Source organism: Trachemys scripta, chromosome 6 (genome assembly GCF_013100865.1).
Source record: "Trachemys scripta elegans isolate TJP31775 chromosome 6, CAS_Tse_1.0, whole genome shotgun sequence".
Taxonomy (NCBI): Eukaryota; Metazoa; Chordata; order Testudines; family Emydidae; genus Trachemys; species Trachemys scripta.
This window is the reverse complement of record NC_048303.1, coordinates 123,871,201-123,893,119: the sequence shown is the minus strand read 5'-3', so window position 1 is coordinate 123,893,119 and position 21,919 is coordinate 123,871,201. Positions and strand designations below refer to the sequence as shown.

General features: G+C 46.8%; 1 protein-coding gene across 1 annotated transcript in view; it reads left to right on the top strand.

The window, feature by feature from the left end:
* Nucleotides 1-21,919, top strand: part of LOC117879444 (neuronal acetylcholine receptor subunit alpha-7-like) — a 102,441-nt gene that overhangs the window by 65,405 nt on the left and 15,117 nt on the right. The window contains exons 7-8 of the mRNA XM_034774638.1: nt 1,085-1,279; nt 2,739-2,825. Coding sequence (XP_034630529.1) covers nt 1,085-1,279; nt 2,739-2,825 — 282 coding nt within the window. The remainder of the gene's footprint in view (nt 1-1,084; nt 1,280-2,738; nt 2,826-21,919) is intronic.

Below are 21,919 nucleotides of genomic sequence, written 5' to 3'. Positions count from 1 at the left end.
CAGATGGAAAGGGGGAAGCCAGAGCGTGAAAGCGCGTCTCTCCTGGCTGTAGACGCTGGGAAGTCCCCGTGCTGTATATGGTGGGAAGGTGGTGGGATTGCCCCCTGTAAATAAACTGCACCGGTGACTGCTGAGCCAGAAGGTCTCGGAGTGATTTTTGGAGCAGAGCAGAGGCCGGACCAAGGGGGGCCTGCTATGCCCTGTTCCAGTTATATTGTTTCCAAAAATAAAAATTGAAAACCAATATGTCAGCTCGGAATAATTATTATATTTGCAAATCCTGTAGTCACTACATGTATACAGTGAGCAAAGTGACAGGGAAACGATCTTTTTATATTTCTATAGCTCCTTTAATCTCAAAGCGGTTTAGGACATAGGACTCATTTCTCTACTGCCTACAGGAGGGGTGGAGAGAGCCAGCCAGCAGAAGTCATACTGCACAGTAGTGGAAGATGGGAAGTTTTGACCAAGAATCTTAGAGCAAATCAAAGAGTCGTGAGATCTTTAATAGCTACACAGCACAGAACAGATCTCTATTTTTAATGTCACACACACACACACACACACACACACACACAGTGCAAACTTCATTCTAATAACTTCCTTTACTTTAAGAAAATAAAGATGCCTGTTGGGATTTGAACCTACAGTTTGAGGGTTTTGGCAGCTAGCGACTTACACCACTGAACTAGTTCTATTGATGGGAAAGTGGCTCTTTGAGAGGCAGTGTGACCTAGTGATGGGAGTCGGGAACCCACCTCTGCCACTGACCTTTTGTGTGACCCTGGGCAAGTCACTTCACCTCTCTTTCCCCATCCCACCCTTTGTCTATTTAGACTGTAAGCTCTTTGGGGCAGGTGCTGTCTCTTACCATATGTACAGCTTCTAGCACCATAGGGCCCATCTCTCTGAGGCCACTAGGTGCTACAGTAATACATGTACTAACAACGATCTAAACAGAATGCCTTTGAACATTGGGTCCGATGCTCAGAGGCATGAAGTGTTGACTCGGAGTTGAGTGCTACACAGGTCCAGATATCAGGCCAACCGCCGCTCTCTCCACCTCTGGTTTCCTCCTGCGCAGGTGTCCCCGGGAAGAGGAACGAGCTGTACTATGAGTGCTGTAAAGAACCGTATCCAGATGTGACGTACACGGTAACCATGCGCCGGCGCACCCTCTACTACGGCTTGAACTTACTGATTCCCTGTGTCCTTATATCTGGCTTGGCACTGCTGGTTTTCCTGTTGCCTGCTGACTCGGGAGAGAAGATCTCTTTAGGTAAGGAAAATTAATTCCTCAGCTCTTCCGAAAGATTTGGCATAAAAGGGAGCGTCAAATGCCTGCTATGGACCTTGGCTTGTAGGGACTTCCCATGGGGGGAGCCCACTCAAAGCTGCAGACGCTGTAGCAAGACGGCTTTCTTTGGGTCAGCTTGAGGAACCGCCACTGACATTAATGAGCACCGACAGCAGGTAGCCCTATTGATTCGGCACTATGTAAGCTCAGCCATTCATATTGATCTGAGCAATGTGGCGATACAGCTTCCTGCTGATATTAGGTATTAATAAGTGGCCGGCCTTGATTCGGATTATTCTCTGGGTCCGTGCTTTGAAAAATGAATGTGATTTACCAGTTCTGCAGGATAGAGTTAGACATCTTCATTGGACTAGGTGGAACAGTGGGTTAGGGCAACCGTCTCTTTCTTCTGAAGCCTGGTGTTCATGCCAAGTCACAAGGCTAGAGAAAGCAGGTCTTGGGGATAGGCCTGGGCACATGCATGGAGAGGTTGAAAGCAACAAAGGCTTCCTGAGATGAACAGTGATTACACAAGGCTAAAAGGGACTGAACCACCAAGCTAGGAAACAAAGGTTGTGACATCTGGGTCTGTCTAGGGGATGTTAAAAGAGTATTTGAACAAAGTTCCAGAGCTCTAAGGACCCGACTGTGGTACTTTACTCATGCAGAGTAGTGCCTCACTCTACAAGGAGACCCACTGGTCCTGGGGGGTTACTCGTGGAGGGACATATGACAAGATGAGTAAGGGGTCAGAATCCAGATTAGAGTGGGAGTTGCTGTTCAGAATCCCACCTGTAGTTAGTAGATGGACCTTCTCTGGCCTGCAGGAGCTCACGCTAGGTGCTCCTAATGGATTCTTCTGGCCTTAAAATCCAGTCTCGTCTATGAAACACGATAAATCCTGGGGCAATGACAGACCCGGTGGAACTCTGAGACCACTTTGAGACCTGCGGTTTGTTGGAGGAGAGAGTCTGAATGTGTCTCCCTTGGGCGTACCGGTGAGAAGCTAGGAAGCATGGTTACCTGCACAGTGGAGAGCTGGGATTTGAGGAGGCCAGAGTAAAGAGAGCTAGAGTAGGCAGGGCAAGAGGAAATGGTGGAGTACAGAGTGGAAGAGTCAAGGCCACCAGGTACACGGGCAAGGTGGCAGTGATTGTGTTTGCAGTGCCGGAGGGACAGAGCTCTGGGTCGAGAGTTATTGGCAGCCAAGGCAAACAGGGAAACTGGCGAGAAGGGGGACAGAGAGGAGATGAAGAAGCACTGGAGGATGCATCTTGCCCAGCAGAGAGACTTCTCTTGGAGAGGCAGAAGTGGAGATGAGCTGGAGACGGGCTTGCTTAGCTAGTGACCAGGCCGGGGTTTTATTTCATTGCCAAGATGTTAGTGGAATGGCCACACCAGTTCAGCAAAGGTCATACTCTTCCTTTCCTTTCCATCCCAGGCATCACTGTCCTGCTGTCCCTGACCGTGTTCATGCTGCTTGTGGCGGAGATCATGCCTGCCACCTCGGATTCCGTCCCTCTAATAGGTACGTGCGTTTTCCATCTACCTGCCCCCAGGGCTGTGCGCTTGCTTCCCAGGCTGTTTTGGAAGGGCTCCATGTCGCGGCTGGAGGCTCCCTGGTCAGCAGTGCAGGGGGCAAGGCACTTGTTCAGGCCGTACAATCAATGCACACGTGGAAAACCGGCTTCACGTGTAAAGGTTTGTGTGAGAGGAGCAGAAGGGCCTGGAAAATACTGACTCAGCAGGTAACTGAACTGGGGGTTAACCCTCAATCTGGGGTTTGGGGTGGTGAAGCACAAGGGCTTTATGATGTTCCCAGAACTCCAAGATACAGGTATAGGGTGGTATTTTCAGATGCATTCAGTCTAGGCCTAACTCAGCGCTAGTGAACCCAGGGGGGAAATCCTCATTGCCTTCAATGGGAACAGAGTTGGCCAGCGCTGAGCACTTCTGAAAATCCCATCCCTAGCCACCTACCTCAAAATGTCACTGTCTGAGCGACAATCCCCTGTCCTCCTCCCCGTGAGCGGCCCCCAGCCTTCACTCAGTGCCCCTCCCTACCCACCTTCCCCCTCTGCTCTTCTTTGCCCTTCTCCTAAAGATGCCAATCACAATTAAAAGAAATACTGGGAAAACCCAACTGCATTACTGATGCATTTTCAACACGCCGAGTGAATGGGCCAAATTAGCTCCTTGGTTGCCCCCACTGCAACTTGTTGCTCTCCTCTGGACTTTCTCCAATTTATCCACATCTTTCCTGAAACATAGTGCCCAGAACTGGGCACAATACTCCAGCCGAGGCCTTATCAGCATGGAGCAGAGTAGAAGAATTTCTTCTCGTGTCTTGTGTACAACACTCCTAATACATCCAAGAATGATGTTCGTTTTGCAACAGTGTTACATTGTTAACTCTTATTTAATCTGTGATCCACTATGACCCCCAGATCCTTTTCTGCAGTACTCCTTCCTAGGCAGTCATTTCCCAGTTTGTATTTGGGCAATTGATTATTCCTTCCTAAGTGCAATACTTGGCATTTCTCCTCAGTCATGCACAACACAAGGTACTGTATCTAAGTGTACTGCTACGCTGTGGGGGAAAAGGTGTGTTCTTACCTCGGGTTAAGATGGTAGTGAACGCACTTGCAGCTCCGCTTTTAACTTGGGTTAGCGGGTCAAGTTCCGCTTCGGACAGCCTTATAGGCATTACCTTGAGCGGCTAACCTGAGCTGATGTCTTCCCTGCTATTTTAACCCAAGAGAACGGAGGCACAGGAGGGCTAAGTGATTTGCCCAAGGCCACACAGGAAGAGCCGAGAACTGAACCCAGAATACCTAAATCTCAACCCAGCGCATTCATCACCTTCCATTCGAATATATTCTTTTGGGAGAGTCAAATGACACAGAAGGTGAGGGAGTCATTCTTATTCCTCTAGAGAAATGGAGCTGTCAGGAGAGATTGCTTGCTTGCTCTTGGGCACATTGGTAGTAATACCAAGAAGCTTGCAAGTTAGGATGCCGGTTGAATTTCTTCAACGTCACCGAGGCCCAGTGATAGGGAAAAGCTCGACTTGTAGGGTACGTCTTTACTGCAGCTAAAAACCTGAGCCTGGCCCATGCCAACTGATTCAGGCTCCCGGGAGTCAGGTAGGTGTTCAGGCTCGAGTCTGGGCCCTAGGACCCTGCAAACATCTCCACCGCAATGAACCCCTTAGCCCAAGCCAGCGGGCACGGGCCAGCCGCGGGTGACTAATTGCAGTGTCGACAGACCCAAAGTTACTTTTGGAAGTCAGATGCACAGCAGGCTACAGAAAAGTTAAGTAGCCATTGTGAATTATGTATTAATGATATTTCAGGCTCCAATAAGATTGTGGCCCCATTGTGCTAGGCATGTAGATGACGCCCAGGTTCATCCCGAGGGAGAGAGAGCAGGCAACCACAAACATGCCAGACACTTGCTCCATGTCACATGCACCAGTGGACAACTAAGGCCTTGCAAAGACTCCACAGTATGCAAATACAGCTGCTCTCATTCCAGGTGGCTTGATGCAGCACACGACGAACACTTCTGTTGCAAATACTACTGAAGCATTACAGAGTATGTTCCCTGAAGAGTTTGTTTCAGGTTGCGGCCCTCCGTTTGTTTCAGAGGAATTTAAAATAGTCTTCAGGAGAAACTCAGGGATGAACACGAGATCAGCTGCTGATCAGAATGCATTGTGTAAAGACAAGAGGCGTCAGGGTATCATAGGTCCCACTGAGAGACAGCTGTTTCATAAACCTCAGCTATGAGGTATGTATGATTTATGCAGGCCAGAGTTAACAAAAGAATTAATGACAATCTTAAGGACTCTCAGCATGTGCTTCCCAACAATTGTGCAGTTGAGGAGGCTGTTGTCTATAGGATCCCCGCCTTGTTTGTTGCAGAAGTTGGAAGGTGTGTAGTGAATGAGGCAGGGGACAGCAGGAAGAGAAACGAAGATCTCCTGGTTAGGGCAGTTTAATGCCACTCTGGTGAACTGGATTCTATCCCTGCCTCTGCCACAAGGTTACTGTGTGATACTGGGCATGTCACTTAAACCAAAGCTATCCTCATTTTCTGGGTTGCCCAGGGGTCTGAATGGCAGAAGAGCTGAGTGCTCACATCTACAACCGAAGTTAAAGGGAGCCGTGCTGTGAACATGTGACCTGCTATAAAACAGAATGCTACATACGCAGAACAATCAGATCCCAGGTGTCTCAAACTAGGCACCCAAAATTGACCTATATCTCTGTGCCATTGTTCCCTGTCTGTACAAGGGGGATACCACCATCCCTGGACCCCACAGGGGTGTTGTGAAGATAACTTCAGTCCTGTTTGTGAAGCACTCTCAGCACAGAAGCCCCTGAGACAATTAATCACTCTGTCTTTGGAGCAGGGTTTGAATAGCGCACAGAGAACAAGGCCTGGGGCCATTCATTGAACCATCAGGAGAAAACAAAATATTGTCCAGCCTGTGCACTGACTTCTCGAAAACGTAGTATTTGATGGTGTAATTAAAGACAGTATCATAATTCATACACACAAAGGGGCTGAATCAAGCCTGCACAGGCAACCTTGAAATCTGGCATTTTGGAGTGCTTGGCTTTGCAACCTTAACGTTCGTTTCAGGTAGTTTTGTGTGTGTAACAGCACTATACAAGGTCACAGCTCAAAATGCAAGGAGGCATCAGAGGGGGAGCAAGTGTGAAATACTCTTCCGGCCAGCTCCCTGCAACCACAACTCAAATTCAGAGCTCCCCTAAGAACAAACACATCTCATTGCTAATCACGGAGGAGGGACGTGGCGTATGGTGCTAGGTAACCACTCAATTCATATGTTGCAGGTGGGACTTTCAAAGCTGCTAAGTCATTGAGGCATCCTATTGAAAGGCTCCGGAATAATTGGGTTCTAGAAGCCCAATGCTGCCTGTTTAAATTAAAAAAAAAAAAAAAACCACCCTCCTCGCCAGCAAAAGACGAGTGCTGTCTGCACAGCTAACATTGTTTGGGGAAGAGGTGTTCCTACACTGGCAGAAAAACTCCTCCTGGCTACGGACGCTCTGTCTATACTAGGGACTGCACCGGCCTAAGGCTCTGTAGTGTACACAAAGCCTAAAGGTGCTTCATGCCAATGCAGCTATTCCCCAGATGAAAAGGGGAATAAGGTATCCCAGTGTAAATGGATAGAACTGTGCCCACACTCGTGGGAGTTGTACTGACTTCACTGTTTCAGTAGAGAAGTCACACCCTGACCCTACATAGTTATACCATTACAAAACCAGTGTGTAGACTGTATGGGAAAGAAAACAGAATAACCACAGGGGTTTCAGCTCCTTCTCTCCACCTCAGTACTGGCCAGAGGAATAGATTCTCCCCATCCTTTCATCTCTTGCAGAGCACGAAGTCAAGGAGCGGATATGACCCATTGAGACTGTCGTCTCAAGACTAAAATATGCAGTGTTAGCACCTCACATTTTGCAGTATTTTCCTCAATGCCTAACCAATTAGAGCATGTCCAATGTATTTAGAAAAGCACCTTTCAAAGCTGCCATGTAGGTCAAACACGCTTTGTTCCTTTCATCTGTTCATTAGAGTCATTTCCCCTGTGAAATGCTGTAAAAGGATAAAGCTCTGTGCCCCAGAACTGTAAGCCCCTGCAGGCTGACTTCAGCTATCTGGAAAATGAATGTTTAAAACATTCCCCTGGCTCCTCGGTTACTGTCACCTGCTGTTCACCTGTCACACTGTGATGGTAAATCAAGTCTGTCCATGCTGGGCCATCTCTAGGTGTAGACTGTCTGCATGCCGTGGATAGATAGAACCACCAGAAGAATATAATATTGTGCCTATAGGTCAAACTCCAGCACAAACTCAACAGGCAGGCCATTAGAGAGAGATTATTCAGGGACCTGCTAGGTCTGTGAAACCCTTGCTCAGGGAGCTCCCATGGAAATGGGCTTTGTAGCATAGAGAGGGGGTGAGGTCTGAATATTCATTCCTGCTCCCACGGCAAGAAGCCCCCTCCCCACCCAATGGCTATTCAGGAAGGACTAGGACTTCCCTATGATGCACATTGTCCCATTGGGGGATATACCAGCTTGGTGTTTGTTAGAACTGGAACCATTCTGCCAGTGGTGTCAGCAACAGACAGATTCAGTATTTAGGGGCTCGAGCTCCCAGCCAGTAATGTGGGAAAATTAACTGCCTCCCCTCTGACCCTGGGCACCTCTGAGAGGCAACACTTCCCCTCTCACAAGCACTGAGGCTATGTATAGCAAAGAAAACCTTTAATAAAAAGGGAAAAGCAACCTAGCATTAACATGGGCAAACACCACAACTGTGATTCGAAAGCATCTGACCATAGGCAAACATGCCCCCCCCCAGGGTACGCTGGGCAGTGTCCTTGGCCTCAGTTTCTCACCTCGCCGTGTGAAAGTCCAACAACCAAATATTCCCTTAACATGCCTCTCCCTCAACTTCACCCCAGTCACTGTTGCTCTCCTAGATCAGTGAAGATCCAGTGTTCAGAGATGTGTTCATGTGACTTCACTTCCCACCCCCAGGGGGGGAGGCGTCAAGCAACACTGGTAGCTGCCATTCACTCTGTTACTCCCTTGCTCAGTGCTTAAGCCACTTCCCTAGTAGCCAGTGGGGCGGGGACCTGGGACCACCCACTGCTCTGGGTCCCAACCCAGGGACCCTATAAGGATCAGCCACCTGCTGCTTCCCTTTAACTACTTGCTGCTGTGCCTTCCTGGGCCACTTCCCTTTTTAGCCCCAGGACCTTCCTTGCTTGCCTGGCTACAGTCAGCACGGATCTGTCAAGCCCTGAAGCTCCTGCAGCCAGCCAGGAACACCATCCTTGCACCTCTGGCGCCAACCAGCAAACTGATCTGTTCTCTCTAGCAGCTCCTTTTATGAGCCCGCTATGCACTGATTGGCTGCTCCCTGCAGCCTCTCCAGGCACCCTGGAGGACTCACCTCTTCTGCTCTTTTGCTGGGGTGGGATGTGGTAGGACCACAGGGCTTCCAGCAGGGAGCCTCTGGGCCAAAGTACACCCTGTCATAGGCCCTCATTAAATGCCTACATGGAAGCAGAGCTTTTCTGAAAATCGGGGCCCAGGTGTGGCTACTGAACACTTCTGAAAATCTGGCCCAAATTCTTTTGCTTTTAAGAATGCTGGTTCTTCCTTTTTTAAAAAAAAGACTTTCAGCCGTGCAGGGAAATAACTGGTGCGTAGAATTGTGTTATTGCTCTTGGTACAGGAACAAACAAAAGCTGCTCAGATATTAGACCTAAAAGTGGACCTGGTTTCTCACACGTGATTCATTGGCAAAGAAATCGGAAATCTCTGAATCTTGGTCTAACTTTATATTTACATGATGAAGTTAGTGGGCCGGTTTCTAGAGTAGATAACTGTAGGCGGGTAGCCTAGGCCAGTGGGTCAGGCACTGGCCGGTAACTCAGAAGGCCTAGTTTCTATTCCCAGCTCTGCCATGTACCTGCTCTGTGACCTTTAGCAAGTGACTTCCTTGCTCTGTGCCTGTTTCCCCTCCTAGCCTGTGTCTGTCTTGTCTATTTAGACTGTAAGCTCTGCAGGGTTGGGCAGGCTGTCTCTTACTCCAGGTCTGTACATTACCTAGCACAATGGGGCCCTGGTCCCAGTCCAGGCTTCTAGGTGCTACAGTAATATAAGTCACAAGGTGCACAATTTTCTTATTTTAAAGGGCCAAATCCTTCATAGCAAGGAGAGACAGAGACACTGCTCAGTGCATCTTCTGCAGCAGGGATCCTACTGCCTGTCATGAAATGCTGAACTGTATTACATTATTCAATCACTAGCGAGCACTGTGTGTCAAAGACCTTATTTAAACCAACCTCATCCACACCTGGCAGAGCACTAAAGGATCTTATGTTGAACACAGCAAATTTGTATAGCAAGCCCTGTAGCCAGTCCATATCTGGTAGAGGAACATGACACGGTGTCAGGAGGAAACTAAGAACAGAAACAGAAGTAAAACAACAACAAAGGTTGCAAACAGAGGGAACAAAGCAAAAAAAGGTTGCAGGATCTCATCAACACACCACTCTTCAATGCTCAGAGAATTTCAGCTTTGACAAATTTTCACAATGGACAAACTGGACGCAGTATTTTGCACGAATATGCATTGTAAACAAACTCCACAGAGAAACTGGAGATATCCAGGTATCTTCTGTAATTTATGCTATGGAGAAGCAGACAGAGCATATCTTTAAATCCTTTGACTTGACTGAAGTCAGTCACAAAGATAACTATGGGTTCCGGCTATGTTTGATGCATACTTTGTAACTCAGAGAAATGTGGCATGTTTCCAACAGAGAATTCAAGAACCAGGGGGAAATGTTGAATATTTTATAAGAGTTTTGCAATACATTGCCTGAAAACTGTGATTTTGGGAATGTAAAACATGAAGCTATCAGAGACAGGCTGGTTATTGGGTTAATAGATAAAAACCATTCACAGCAGCTACCACTGAAGAGAGAGAGGACCCTAGCCACAGCTATACAGATAGGAAAGCAATCAGAATTACTCAAACAGAAAAAAAGGCAGGAGCAACTTGAAAAACCTGAAACTAGCATAGAAGCTATAAACAGATACTTGAGTATTTAACAATCATCATCATAAAACCCCTGAGACAAGGAGAGAGAAATCCCAAGCTGAGAGGGACAAATTCAAGCCTACATGCACAAGCTGGAGAAAAAGTCATATCCCAGGAGATGATGCATGTTCAGACAGAGGTACAAGGTGTAATAAATGCATGAAATGTGGATATTTTGCAGCTGCTTGCCGCAACATAGTCAGGGAGTTGACTCATATTACAGACGATCAAGAGCGACTGTTTCTGGGATCTGTGACTTGTGATGACAGAGCCTGACTGGAGAGCAAAACTGAATATTCATGGCAAGAATACTGACTTTAAAATTGACTCAGGAGCTGATGTCACAGTCATCTCAGAAGGGGCTTACAATCACCTTCAACTCCTTTCAGAGCTGAAGTCAAGTGACACAGCTGTGACTAGCCCTGGAGTTATTCTGAACTGCATGGGCCAATTCACCTGGAAACACCTTATAAAGACAAAAGCTATGCAATCAAAGGACCACAGACCAACAGCCTTCTCAGCAACAGCGTCGTAGCCTAACGAGAAAGGTGGAAGAATTCGATGGAATATTTGGTGATTTTGGACTTTTGAAAGGAGATCCACTACAACTAACCTTAAGAGACAATGCTGAATCATGTACTGTACATACAGTTCACAGAGTTAAAAAGAATGGAGCAGGTTGGTACCAGTTATACAGAAAAATGGAAAAATATGAATCTGTGTAATCTTGAAGTAATGAAGCAGTTGGGAGGGAAAAGATATACCCTCCCAACCCTGGATGACTTCCTCCCCAAAATGAAAGGAGCTACAGTATTCTCTAAGCTAGCTGCCACAAGCAGCCGGGGGGAGGGATAGCTCAATGGTTTGAGCATTGGCCTACTAAACCCAGGGTTACAAGTTCAATCCTTGAAGGGGCCATTTAGGGAACTGGGGTAAAAATCTGTCTGGGGATTGGTCCTGCTTTGAGCAAGGGGTTGGATTAGATGACCTCCTGAGGTTCCTTCCAACTCTGATATTCTATGATTCTGGCAAATTCAAAATTGAACTTTGCACCTGAAATTTTTCAAAGAAAGATGGCAGAACTGTTAATGAACACAAATGGAGTTGTAATTTTAATGGACAATATTCTGATGTATGGATCTTCAGTGGAAGAACATAACGGAACCCTCAGCCAAGTCCTAAGCCTAATCAGTCAGTCTGGACTGAGGCTAAATAAGGAAAAATGTATTTTCTGCCTACCCCAATCAAGTTTTGGGACAGACAACAAACAGACATGGAATCAGTCCTAGCCCTGAGGAAGTAAAGGCAATTTGAGAATTGAGTGCACCAACTAATGTACCAGAACTGAGATGTGTACTGGGGATGGCAAATAACCTTGGTTGATACCAACAAGATCTTTCTACTGTGACAAAACTACTGAATGAAAGTCCAACCCATCTTGAGTATGGGGGCCAAATCAAGAAATAGCTTTCAAAAAGGTAAAAGAAATTATTTCAACAGCTCTAGTTCTCTAGTACTACGGTGTGAACAAACCCACGAAAGATCAGTGTGGATAGAAGCACCTATGGCTTAGGTGGCGCACTGTTGCAACAACATGGCTCAGAATGGAAGCCAGTTGCATTTTGTTCTTGCACCCTTACAGAAGCTGAAAAACACTCTGCACAGATTGAAAAGGCATGCCTGGCAAGCGTATGGGCATGTGAGAACTTTTATAGATATCCCTGTGGACTGAATTAATTTACACTGATGACAGACCATAAACCTCCTGTAACCCTCAACAATGGGCAAAGACCTGGATCAAGCACCGCTGAGATGCCAATGTCTATGGCTAACGTTGATGTGATTTAACCCAATTGCTAAATACGTTCCTGGGAAAAATCTGGTAGCAGCAAACACTCTGTTACAGAGCCCAGCATCACACTCACTACTCTTGACCTTGAAGATGACATAAGGCGGATGTGCATGTTGTGGACACATACAGACCAGTGCCAGAAAAGAGACTACTAACGCTACAAAAAGCAATCTTGAGGGACACCCAACTTCTGGACGTTCTAAATTACATTTGGGGTGGCTGGCCCAAGTATCTAAAGGACACTAAGGAAGTAACGAGAGACTACTTTGCCATGCCTGGACAATTAAGTGAGTCAAATGGATTTATGATTAAAGGCAACTGCATTGTAATTCCAAATGAAATGAGATGAGGAATCCTAAACCTCATCCATGATGGGCATCAAGGACTAACTAAATGCTGTGAATGGGCTAACCAGTCACTGTGGTGGCTGGGCATCAGCAAAGATGTATAAAGAATAAAAATATCTCTGTGTGAACATTGCAGAATTAGACCAACATAACACAAAGAACCTTTAACAACAACATCCCTATCAGAGAGACAAGGTGGGTGAGGTAATATAGTTTATTGGACCAACTTCTGTTGATGGGAGAAACAAGCTTTCAAGCCACACAGAGCTCTTCTTCAGGGCTGGGAAAGATACTCAGAGTGTCACAGCTAAAGTCAAGTGGAACAGATTGTTGAGCATAAGTAGTTAGCACATATTTCAAGGGGCCATTCAAGGTAGAGCGGCCCATTAATACCTCGGTAATCACAGGACAAAAAGAGGAGATTAGTGGGTTACAGATTGTTACAATAAACCATAAATCCACTGTCTCTGTTCAGTCTTTGATATTTAGATTTAGCAGAGTAATGAATTTAAGCTCCCAGGCTCATCTTTTGAAAGGGTTGTGCAGGTTTCCTCTGAGGATGAGGACTGAGAGATCAGATATAGAGTGATCACTTTGTGAAAAGTGTTCACCCACAGCTGATGTGGTGTTTTTGTCTTTTATCATTTTCCTGTGTGAGTTCATTCGAGAGCCTAGTGATTGTCTGGTTTCACCCACATAGTTATTATTGGGGGCATTTAGAGCACTGGATGAGCTACGCCACATGTTGTGATAGGCATGTGTAGGATCCCTGGATCCTGAAAGGTGTGTTGCAGTGGGTGGAGTGTTGATCATGGTACCAATGGAGGTATGTCTGCAAGTTTGCATCTGTTTTTTGGCAGGGTCTGGTGCTGCTTTGAGCTGGTGATGATGAGGTTGGGGGGTGTTCTGCAGGCCAGAAGATGGGGTTCAGGAAAGATTTATTTCAGGATGGGGTCCCCATTGAGTATGAGTTGCAGTTGTTTGATGATGCCCCGTATGGTTTCTGGTGTGGGGTGGTAGGTAACAACTAGGGGTATGGTCGATACGCTGGAGGGTAGGGATAGGCTACAGAGGGACCTAGACAAATTAGAGGATTGGGCCAAAAGAAACCTGATGAGGTTCAACAAGGACAAGTGCAGAGTCCTGCACTTAGGACGGAAGAATCTCATTCACTGTTACAGACTAGGGACCGAATGGCTAGGAAGCAGTTCTGCAGAAAAGGACCTATGGGTTACAGTGGATGAGAAGCTGGATATGAGTCAACGGTGTGCCCTTGTTGCCAAGAAGGCTAACGGCATTTTGGGCTTTATAAGTAGGGACATTGCCAGCAGATCGAGGGACGTGATCATTCCCCTCTATTTGACATTGGTGAGGCCTCATCTGGAGTACTGTGTCCAGTTTTGGGCCCCACACTACAAGAAGGATGTGAAAAAATTGGAAAGAGTCCAGCGGAGGGCAACAAAAATGATTAGGGGGCTGGAGCACATGACTTCTGAGGAGAGGCTGAGGGAACTGGGATTGTTTAGTCTGCAGAAGAGACAAATGAGGCGGGATTTGATAGCTGCTTTCAACTACCTGAAAGGAGGTTCCAAAGAGGATGGATCTAGACTGTTCTCAGTGGTACCAGATGACAGAACAAGGAGTATTTGTCTCAAGTTGCAGTGGGGGAGGCTTAGGTTGGATATTAGGAAAAACTTTTTCACTAGGAGGGTGATGAAGCACTGGAATGGGTTACCTAGGGAGGTGGTGGAATCTCCTTCCTTAGAGGTTTTTAAGGTCAGGCTTGACAAAGCCCTGGCTGGGATGATTTAGTTGGGAATTGGTCCTGCTTTGAGCAGGGGGTTGGACTAGATGACCTCCCGAGGTCCCTTCCAACCCTGATATTCTCTAATTCTATGAGGTCAGAGGGGATTTTATTTCTATATTGAAGCAGGTTTGCTTGGGGTATTTGGGTTCCCATTTGGTAGTGAGGTCTACTTCTCTGGTGGAGTGTCCTTGTTTGGTGAAGGTGGTTTTAAGGTGTATATCCCAGACCTTCTCCTCGGAGCATATTCTGTGGTATCTGAGTGCCTGGCTGTAGATAACAGATTTCTTGGTGTGTTTGGGGTGGTTACTGGATCTAGGCAGGTAGGTGTGGAGATCTGTGGGTTGGATATTACCTCATGTACCAGAGACGACCCGTAACTCTTGATGGTGTGCGGGGGGGGGGGAGGAGTAACAATTTAAAGGTTTGGGAGGCCATGTGACCGCCCCATTCCCCCTGTACCTCCCACACCCGCTCAAAGCTGGCACCATCTTGCCCCCACTCTCCTCATAGCTCCTTCCCCACTTACTTCTTCCATCGCCTTCCCGCTGCAAGTGCAGCATGGGCCGGAGCGGGCTCTGGATACCTACTGCTGAGCATTTAACTGTGGCTGCAGGCAAGGAAGTGACTGGACTCAGAGGGCTTCCCTGCGCCACCTCTGGTGGAACTGCACTGCCAGCCCCATCTCTCTTCCCTGCTCCAGCCGCCTCCTAGCTGGGCTCAGCGGGCGTGCGAGGTGTCGGTGCCTTTCCCAGGCATGTTTCCCTCAGCTGGGCTGAGCCCGACGGGGGAGACATGACCTCGTGTGCCCCCCCGCCCCACGTAGCTTATTTCTCTAATAACTTGAGACTGCCATTGCTACAACTACACTGCATGCAACAGCTCAACCCAATGGACCTTGGAAGAAACGAGCTGCAGATTTATGCAAATTCAGAGCACATCATTACCTGGTCGTCATGGATTATTTTTCCAGGTATATAGAAATAATGTCCTTGAAAGACATAACATGTTGCAGTGTTATCAAGAAACGGAAGTGCCCTTTTGCTCATTTCGGTGTTCCAGAACAACGAGTGATGGACAACGGACCAAAATTCACTGAAGCAGAACTTAAGTCATTCCAAGTGAAATATGATTTTGATCATATTCCTAGCAGCCCCCATAACCCACAAGCAAATGAAGAGGCCGAGAGAGCTGTACAGACAGCCAAGAAAATCCTACAACAGGAAGATCCATTCTTTGCTCTTCTGAGTTACAGATCAACACCAATAGCAGCTATTGGAGGAGAGGACAGTGACCAGGAACAGTCAGCATGGATTCACCAAGGGCAGGTCATGCCTGACCAACCTGATTGCCTTCTATGAGGAGATAACTGGCTCTGTGGATATGGGGAAAGTGGTGGACATGATATATCTTGACTTTAGCAAAGCTTTTTATACGGTCTCCCACAGTATTCTTGCCAGCAAGTAAAAAAGTATGGATTGGATGAACGGACTATAAGATGGATAGAAAGCTGGTTAGATCGTCGGGCTCAATGGATAGTGATCAATGGCTTGATGTCTAGTTGGCAGCCGGTATCAAGCAGAGTGCCCCAGGGGCCAGTCCTGGGGCCAGTTTTGTTCAACATCTTCATTAATGATCTGGATGATGGGATGGATTGCACCCTCAGCAACATCTCAGATGACACTAAGCTAGGTGGAGAGGTAGATATGCTGGAGGGTAGGGATAGGGCCCAGAGTGACCTAGACAAATTGGACGATTGGGCCAAAAGAAATCTGATGAGGTTCAAGAAGGACTAGTGCAGAGTCCTGCACTTAGGATGGAAGAATCCTATGCACTGCTACAGGCTGGGGATCGACTGGCTAAGCGGCAGTTCTGCAGAAAAGGACCTGGGGATAACAGCGGATGAGAAGCTGGATATGAGTCAACAGTGTGCCCTTGTTGCCAAGAAGGTTAATGGCATATTGGGCTGCATTAGTAGGAGCATTGCCAGCAGATTGAGGGAAGTGATTATTCCCCTCTATTCGGCACTGGTGAGGCCACATCCGGAGTATTGTGTCCAGTTTTGGGCCCCCCACTACAGAAAGGATGTGGACAAATTGGAGCGAGTCCAGTGGAGGACAAGGAAAATGATCAGGGGGCTGGGGCACATGACTTATGAGAAGAGGCTGAGGGAACTGGGTTTATTTAGTCTGTAGAAGAGAAGAGTGAGGGAGGATTTGATAGGAGCCTTCAATTACCTGAAGGGGGGTTCCAAAGAGGATGGATCTAGGCTGTTCTCAGTGGTGGCAGATGACAGAACAAGGAGTAATGGCCTCAAGTTGCAGTGGTGGAGGTTTAGGTTGGATATTAGGAAAAACTGTTTCACTAGGAGGATGGTGAAGCACTGGAATGGGTTACCGAGGGAGGTGGTGGAATCTCCATCCTTAGAGGTTTTTAAGGCCCGGCTTGACAAAGCCCTGGCTGGGATGATTTAGTTGGGGTTGGTCCTGCTTTGAGCAGGGGGTTGGACTAGATGGCCTCCTGACGTCTCTTCCAACCCTAATCTTCTATGATTCTATTGGATTTAGTCCAGCACAACTCAGAACTACTGTTCCAATTTTGGAAAAGAACCTGTTTCCAAGGTGGCCAGAGATGAAGAGAGTGGCAAAATTGGATAAAAAGGCTAAAGGAGCTTTTACACTTTTACAACAGACACTCAGTTAGAGAACTGCTGGGTCTAAAATCTGGTGACTGTGTTCATGTCAGATTGGATGGAGAAGGATGGACAACTCCAGCTGTCATGAAGAAAAACTATTCAGTGCCCAAATCATATGTGATTGAGACTGACAGTACAGAGTTCAACAGAAACCATCGATATCTACAGTTTATTCCTCAGAAAGAGTGATCAACAGAGCAAACCCTACAGATGGCAGATGCAGAACAAGATGATGACTCAAGGATTCCAAATCGACCACAGTCAGATGTTGCAACTGGCGGACAGTCCAATGAGCAAGTCGTTATGTGTTCCTGTCGTGTCATTAGAAAACCAGTACAATTTAGAGACAGGCTGATATGTTCAGAGCTTCAAAGACAGTATGATAATGTAAATACTGAAAACGGCAGGAATGAAGAACGTAACGGAGGAGCTGTGACGGATTCTAAACTGCATTATAGTGTTCAGCCACTAGCTGGCTCTGTGTGTCAAATACCTTATTTAAACGAACTTCAGCCATACATGGCAGAGAATTAAAGGATCTTATGATGAACACAACTGGTGTGTATAAGCAAGCTCTGTAGCCAGTCCATATCTGGTACAGAGAAACATGACACTGTCCCCAATGCACTTCTGAGGTGCTGCACTTCAGTTTTTTCTCCGAGCAGAAGCAATGACCACACCCTCCCTCTGCTGGTGAGTGTACTGCTTGGTACCACAGATGACTGCCCTTGCCTGCACCCAACCGGGGAAAGAGCATACAGGTCAGCGTGCTAGCTGTTCCCTGTGTGCCTTGCAGCACACTCCTGCATGCTATGGAGGAGTCCTGCCCTGCTGTTAGCACAAGAGACCCCCACAGTCCTTGGAGGGACTGAGTTTCAGGAGTGTGGTGTATTCAAAGCCTGCCCTGAAGCTCACTGACAAAAATGACAGGTGACTTTCTGAGGACTCACGTGGGGCACTGAGCTAAGGAACAGAGAAGTCAGGGAACCACTGAGACTAATTGCATTGATTTATATTTAAAACCTTAACAGATCCAACAAACCCAGTGACGTGGATGAAAAGCATTTGAACGCTGTGGTGTATAAAAGACAATGGCTGAGCTAGAACCAAACTCAGTCAACTATAACAGCAAGGCTGTATTGCGGAGCCCTGGGAGTCTCAATCTTTGTCAAGACCTTTGGAGCACGATTATACAGCAACCACCGAGGCCTGAACGTATCCATCCCTAGAACAGCTGATTCCTCCCTAGGGCAGCCTGCCTGGCTGCACTTGTGACTTGGCCTATTTTTAATTTTCTTTTTTTTTATGGTGCCATCTATACAGATGAATAGACCAGTGCATGGGAGTAGGGGGCATGTATAAAGCCAGGAAACTCCAAACTCCCTACACAAATCGTTGGGTTTGATGGATAATCATTGGGTGACATCCTATGGCCCGTGCTCTGCAAGAGACCAGACTAGATGAGTATGAATTTTTGTACACAATAAATCTTCCTCAGTAGAGAATGCAAAAACGTAATGGTGACGCCATACTTCCCCCCCACAAACACATCACACACGGTACACCTAACCCGTGCACAGAGATCAGTCCTGAATATTTGCTGAGGATGGAACTGAGGTTTTGCATTGTATTAGAAGGGCACTTAATGTGTTGTGCAACAGATCTTTCAGAAGGAGAAGGAAGGCTTTTTTTGTGATGATGCGGAATCTATCACCATCAGTCGAACTGTGCCACGTGAGCTTTATACAGTTCAGAGGTGTCCTCTATCTTGCTATTTCCTTGTTTCTAAGAGTTTGCACTGGGGGCAGGGGTATGTCAGACTCTTTTAAACAAAGATTTTGCTTATGGAATACGAACGCACACACACAATGCATAAAGAAAAAACAAATACCTTTAAATCCATCCAAGCTCTTGTGTCATCAAACAGCTAATCAAAGAACAAGGTATATTATTTCTTTAAAAATAGGTTCAGAACTGAAAATGTTCCTATATTGTGTATACAGTGAAGCACAAATGATTTAAATGAATAACTACTGCATGATTAAAACATGGTAAGCAAACAAAGCCCTACATAATTATACACATGGCTTATCATTTGGATTACAGTAGTACCTAGAGGCACATTGATGTCAGTGGGATTTTCTCCACAGGATTCGCCTCCCAAATGGACATAGAATAACAATTATAATAGAATACAAACTGCAATTTCATAAACATTGCATATTACTTACAGACACAAACCACACACAGATTTTAAAAAGCGAATGCCTTAAAAGTCAGGCTCCTAAATCTGTATTTAGGCAATCAATATATGGCTTTATTTTCAGAACTGCGAATCACCCAGCAACTCCTGTTGAAGTCATGAATGCTGAGTGCCAGCACTTTTGAAAATCAGGGCAATAATTTAGTTTCCTAAATGTGGACATGACACAGGCTAATTTTAGGCCCTTAGTTTTTAAACTGTTGGTCACAGACTGGACTGTATGTACCATTCTGCACTGTAGGGTAATGCAGACCCTGGGTTTGATCTTCCACCTCACTGCACCAGTATTATGCTGCTCAGTGGTGGAGCTACACCAGGAAGGGGGATGGGTCATTGGTGGCGGGCTGGAGAGTGAACCTACCCTACACTCACCCGGCAGTGGCAGCTTCTGTTCCATAGGGCTGGACCTGGCTACCCACTCCAAGCTTGTTCAGGTTTTAGTTTTTCTTACACTGCCCTAAATACACATGATGGGGCAGGTCCTCAGTTGCTGTACACTGGCATAGTTGCACTGAAGCTGAGGACATGCCCTGACATCTCCAAACAAACCTTGGCATTTCGCTGTAGTCCTGCAACAAACCCGTTCAGCGATGCAGGATGTCATACTATACTACCATCCCTATCCCACATCAGCAATTCTAATTTGCAAACTATTTCCATCTCTTTTATAGAATTTCCCACACAATCTAAGAGGACCATCACCTTACCTTAGACTTTAGTTTCTCCTGGGCCGTTGGCACATCCTCTATTGATTGTGGTCATTCGCTAGTTGTGGGACCTCTTCACAGATGATACCAGCGCATTCAATCCTCTGTCACTGTCTTCTGCCTATTCTTCCTTGGCCTTCCATACTTTCTCTTTCCTCTCGAGTACCCCATTCACTGCTTGCTTAGCATGTCACCCATCTTCCAAACAAGGCATACATCCCAACCACCTGAGCCTTCTCTCTTTGATGGCCTTTTCTAAACTCCTGTTCTGTCAGCTTCCTGACTCTCGCTTTAGTTATTTTGTCTTTCTATGAAATGTGTAGTATCTTCCTCAGCCATCTGCGATGGGCAGCCTCCAATCTCTTTTGGTTAGCCACTGTCATTGGCCAAGTCTCTTCTCTGTACAGTAGTGTGCTCAGTACAATCGCATGGTATAATGTGACCTGTAGTTTGGCATGGTGACCTCTGTGTGACCACAGGTTGTTCATCCTTCCAAAAGCAGTGTTTGCTTTTCCTAATGTCATATGAATCTCTCTCTCACAGCCACCTTCAGATGTCATCACTCTCCACAAGTGGCAGAACTCTACCAGTTTGATTTCTTTTCCATCCACATGCACCTTTGTATCTGTTGTCCACATTCCTCCCTTCATAATATTGGTCTTCTCTGCATTTGCTTTCAATCCAATTTTTGCTGCTTTCTGTTCTCTCTCTGATGTAAGGGCAATCGTTCCATTCCACATCATCCTCGGGAAAGCAATGTCAGCGGCAAAGTTAAGCACCACTGCAAGAATGAATAGCTGTTATTACTGATTATTTACAGCCCCCCATTGGATAGCATCAGCCACTATATTTGCTAGGTGTCTGCTAGTAATTCAGTATGTGATGCATTTCTAAAGGCCCAGGGACTCATGCCTACAACCCCCAGATGCTGAAGCAGCTGCCTAGGTACTACGCTACACATTATGCCTCTTCTAGCAATAAAAAGACAAAAAAATAAATCAGCCCTAGAAAGCTAGTACCTCACTCTGGAAGGAGATTGCCTGCACTTCTGTGCCTTGGAAGCAGCTACTGGAGTGTTACAAAGATGCTAAGGAAACAGCATGTGTTTTGAGACTATAATAAGACTGGCTAATAGTCACCAATATCCCATCGATCTTTCATGTTTTAGAGAGATTTCAAAGCATTTCCCCCATCCACATCTAGGTGCAAAATGAGTCTCAGGGCAGTCAAAAGGCCAGAGAGCAAGTCAGCAATAGAAGCGGGGGTTGAAGCAAGGTCTCCTGACATCGTTCCCTTTCTTGTCCCGTGGCAGCCACGCAGGGGAGGGCAGTGAAAAGAATGTAATTTCTTTCACGAATCAAGCTCTCTTCATGTTTCATTAAGCACGTGTGCCACTGAGACTGCCGGAAGGGAGCTCCATCTGCTACTGGTCAGTGCGGCACTCAGCCCCATGGCCTGGAGACGTTAGCACCACCCCGGCTAGCTAGGCCCCTGGGACAGCGAAACGGTCACCGCCACTGCAAACAACATTGCCTTCGGCATCACTCATGCCCTGAACGTCTCCAGGCCAATGAGAACGCAGGCTGCATGTGGAGTTACAGAGGCAACCCCCTGTGCCTCTTGCTAATGTGTGCCGCCCCGTTACCCATACCTGGTCATGCAAGCTTTGTTCAGTGACACAGATCACTGGGTTCCTTAGCCTGAGCCTACTACCAATGGTGTCCACGGGCGCAGGATTGGGCCCCAGGAAAGGTCAAAGCAGCAGGTCCTAGAGGTCAGATGCAAAGGGTATGTCATTCCGTTCAGCTCCATTTGCCAGTGGGATGTGCCATGGTGACGAGGGGGCGTAGTAGGCAGGTCCCGTGGTGCTGGGGGTCTCCATTTGCAGTAAATGGAAGAGGGAGTGGCTTTAATTCCTGTATGGGTATCCATTGTCGCCATGTTCTTCTTTTCTTTCAGTGAGATTAGCTGTCCTAGGGCCTGTCTGCCCTGCCACCAGAGGTGGGACTGCAACACACACAGAGCTAGCTTTGAGCGCGCTTTGCTTTAATAGCAAGGGCAGTGACGCTGTGGCAGCCCAAACCAGAACCTAACCCCAAACATTCAGATTGTTAGGTGCCTGAAATCCCACTGAAATTTGACGGGTACCTAATTCCTTAGGGTTCCTTTGCATCCCAGGCTAAAACCATTTTAAAGTCATTTCCTGTGAGGATTAGTAACCTTACAGTGCCCCTAAATGTGCAGTATTCACCACAGTGCATAGTATTTCAGGGCAGTGATTGTTCTTGTGACT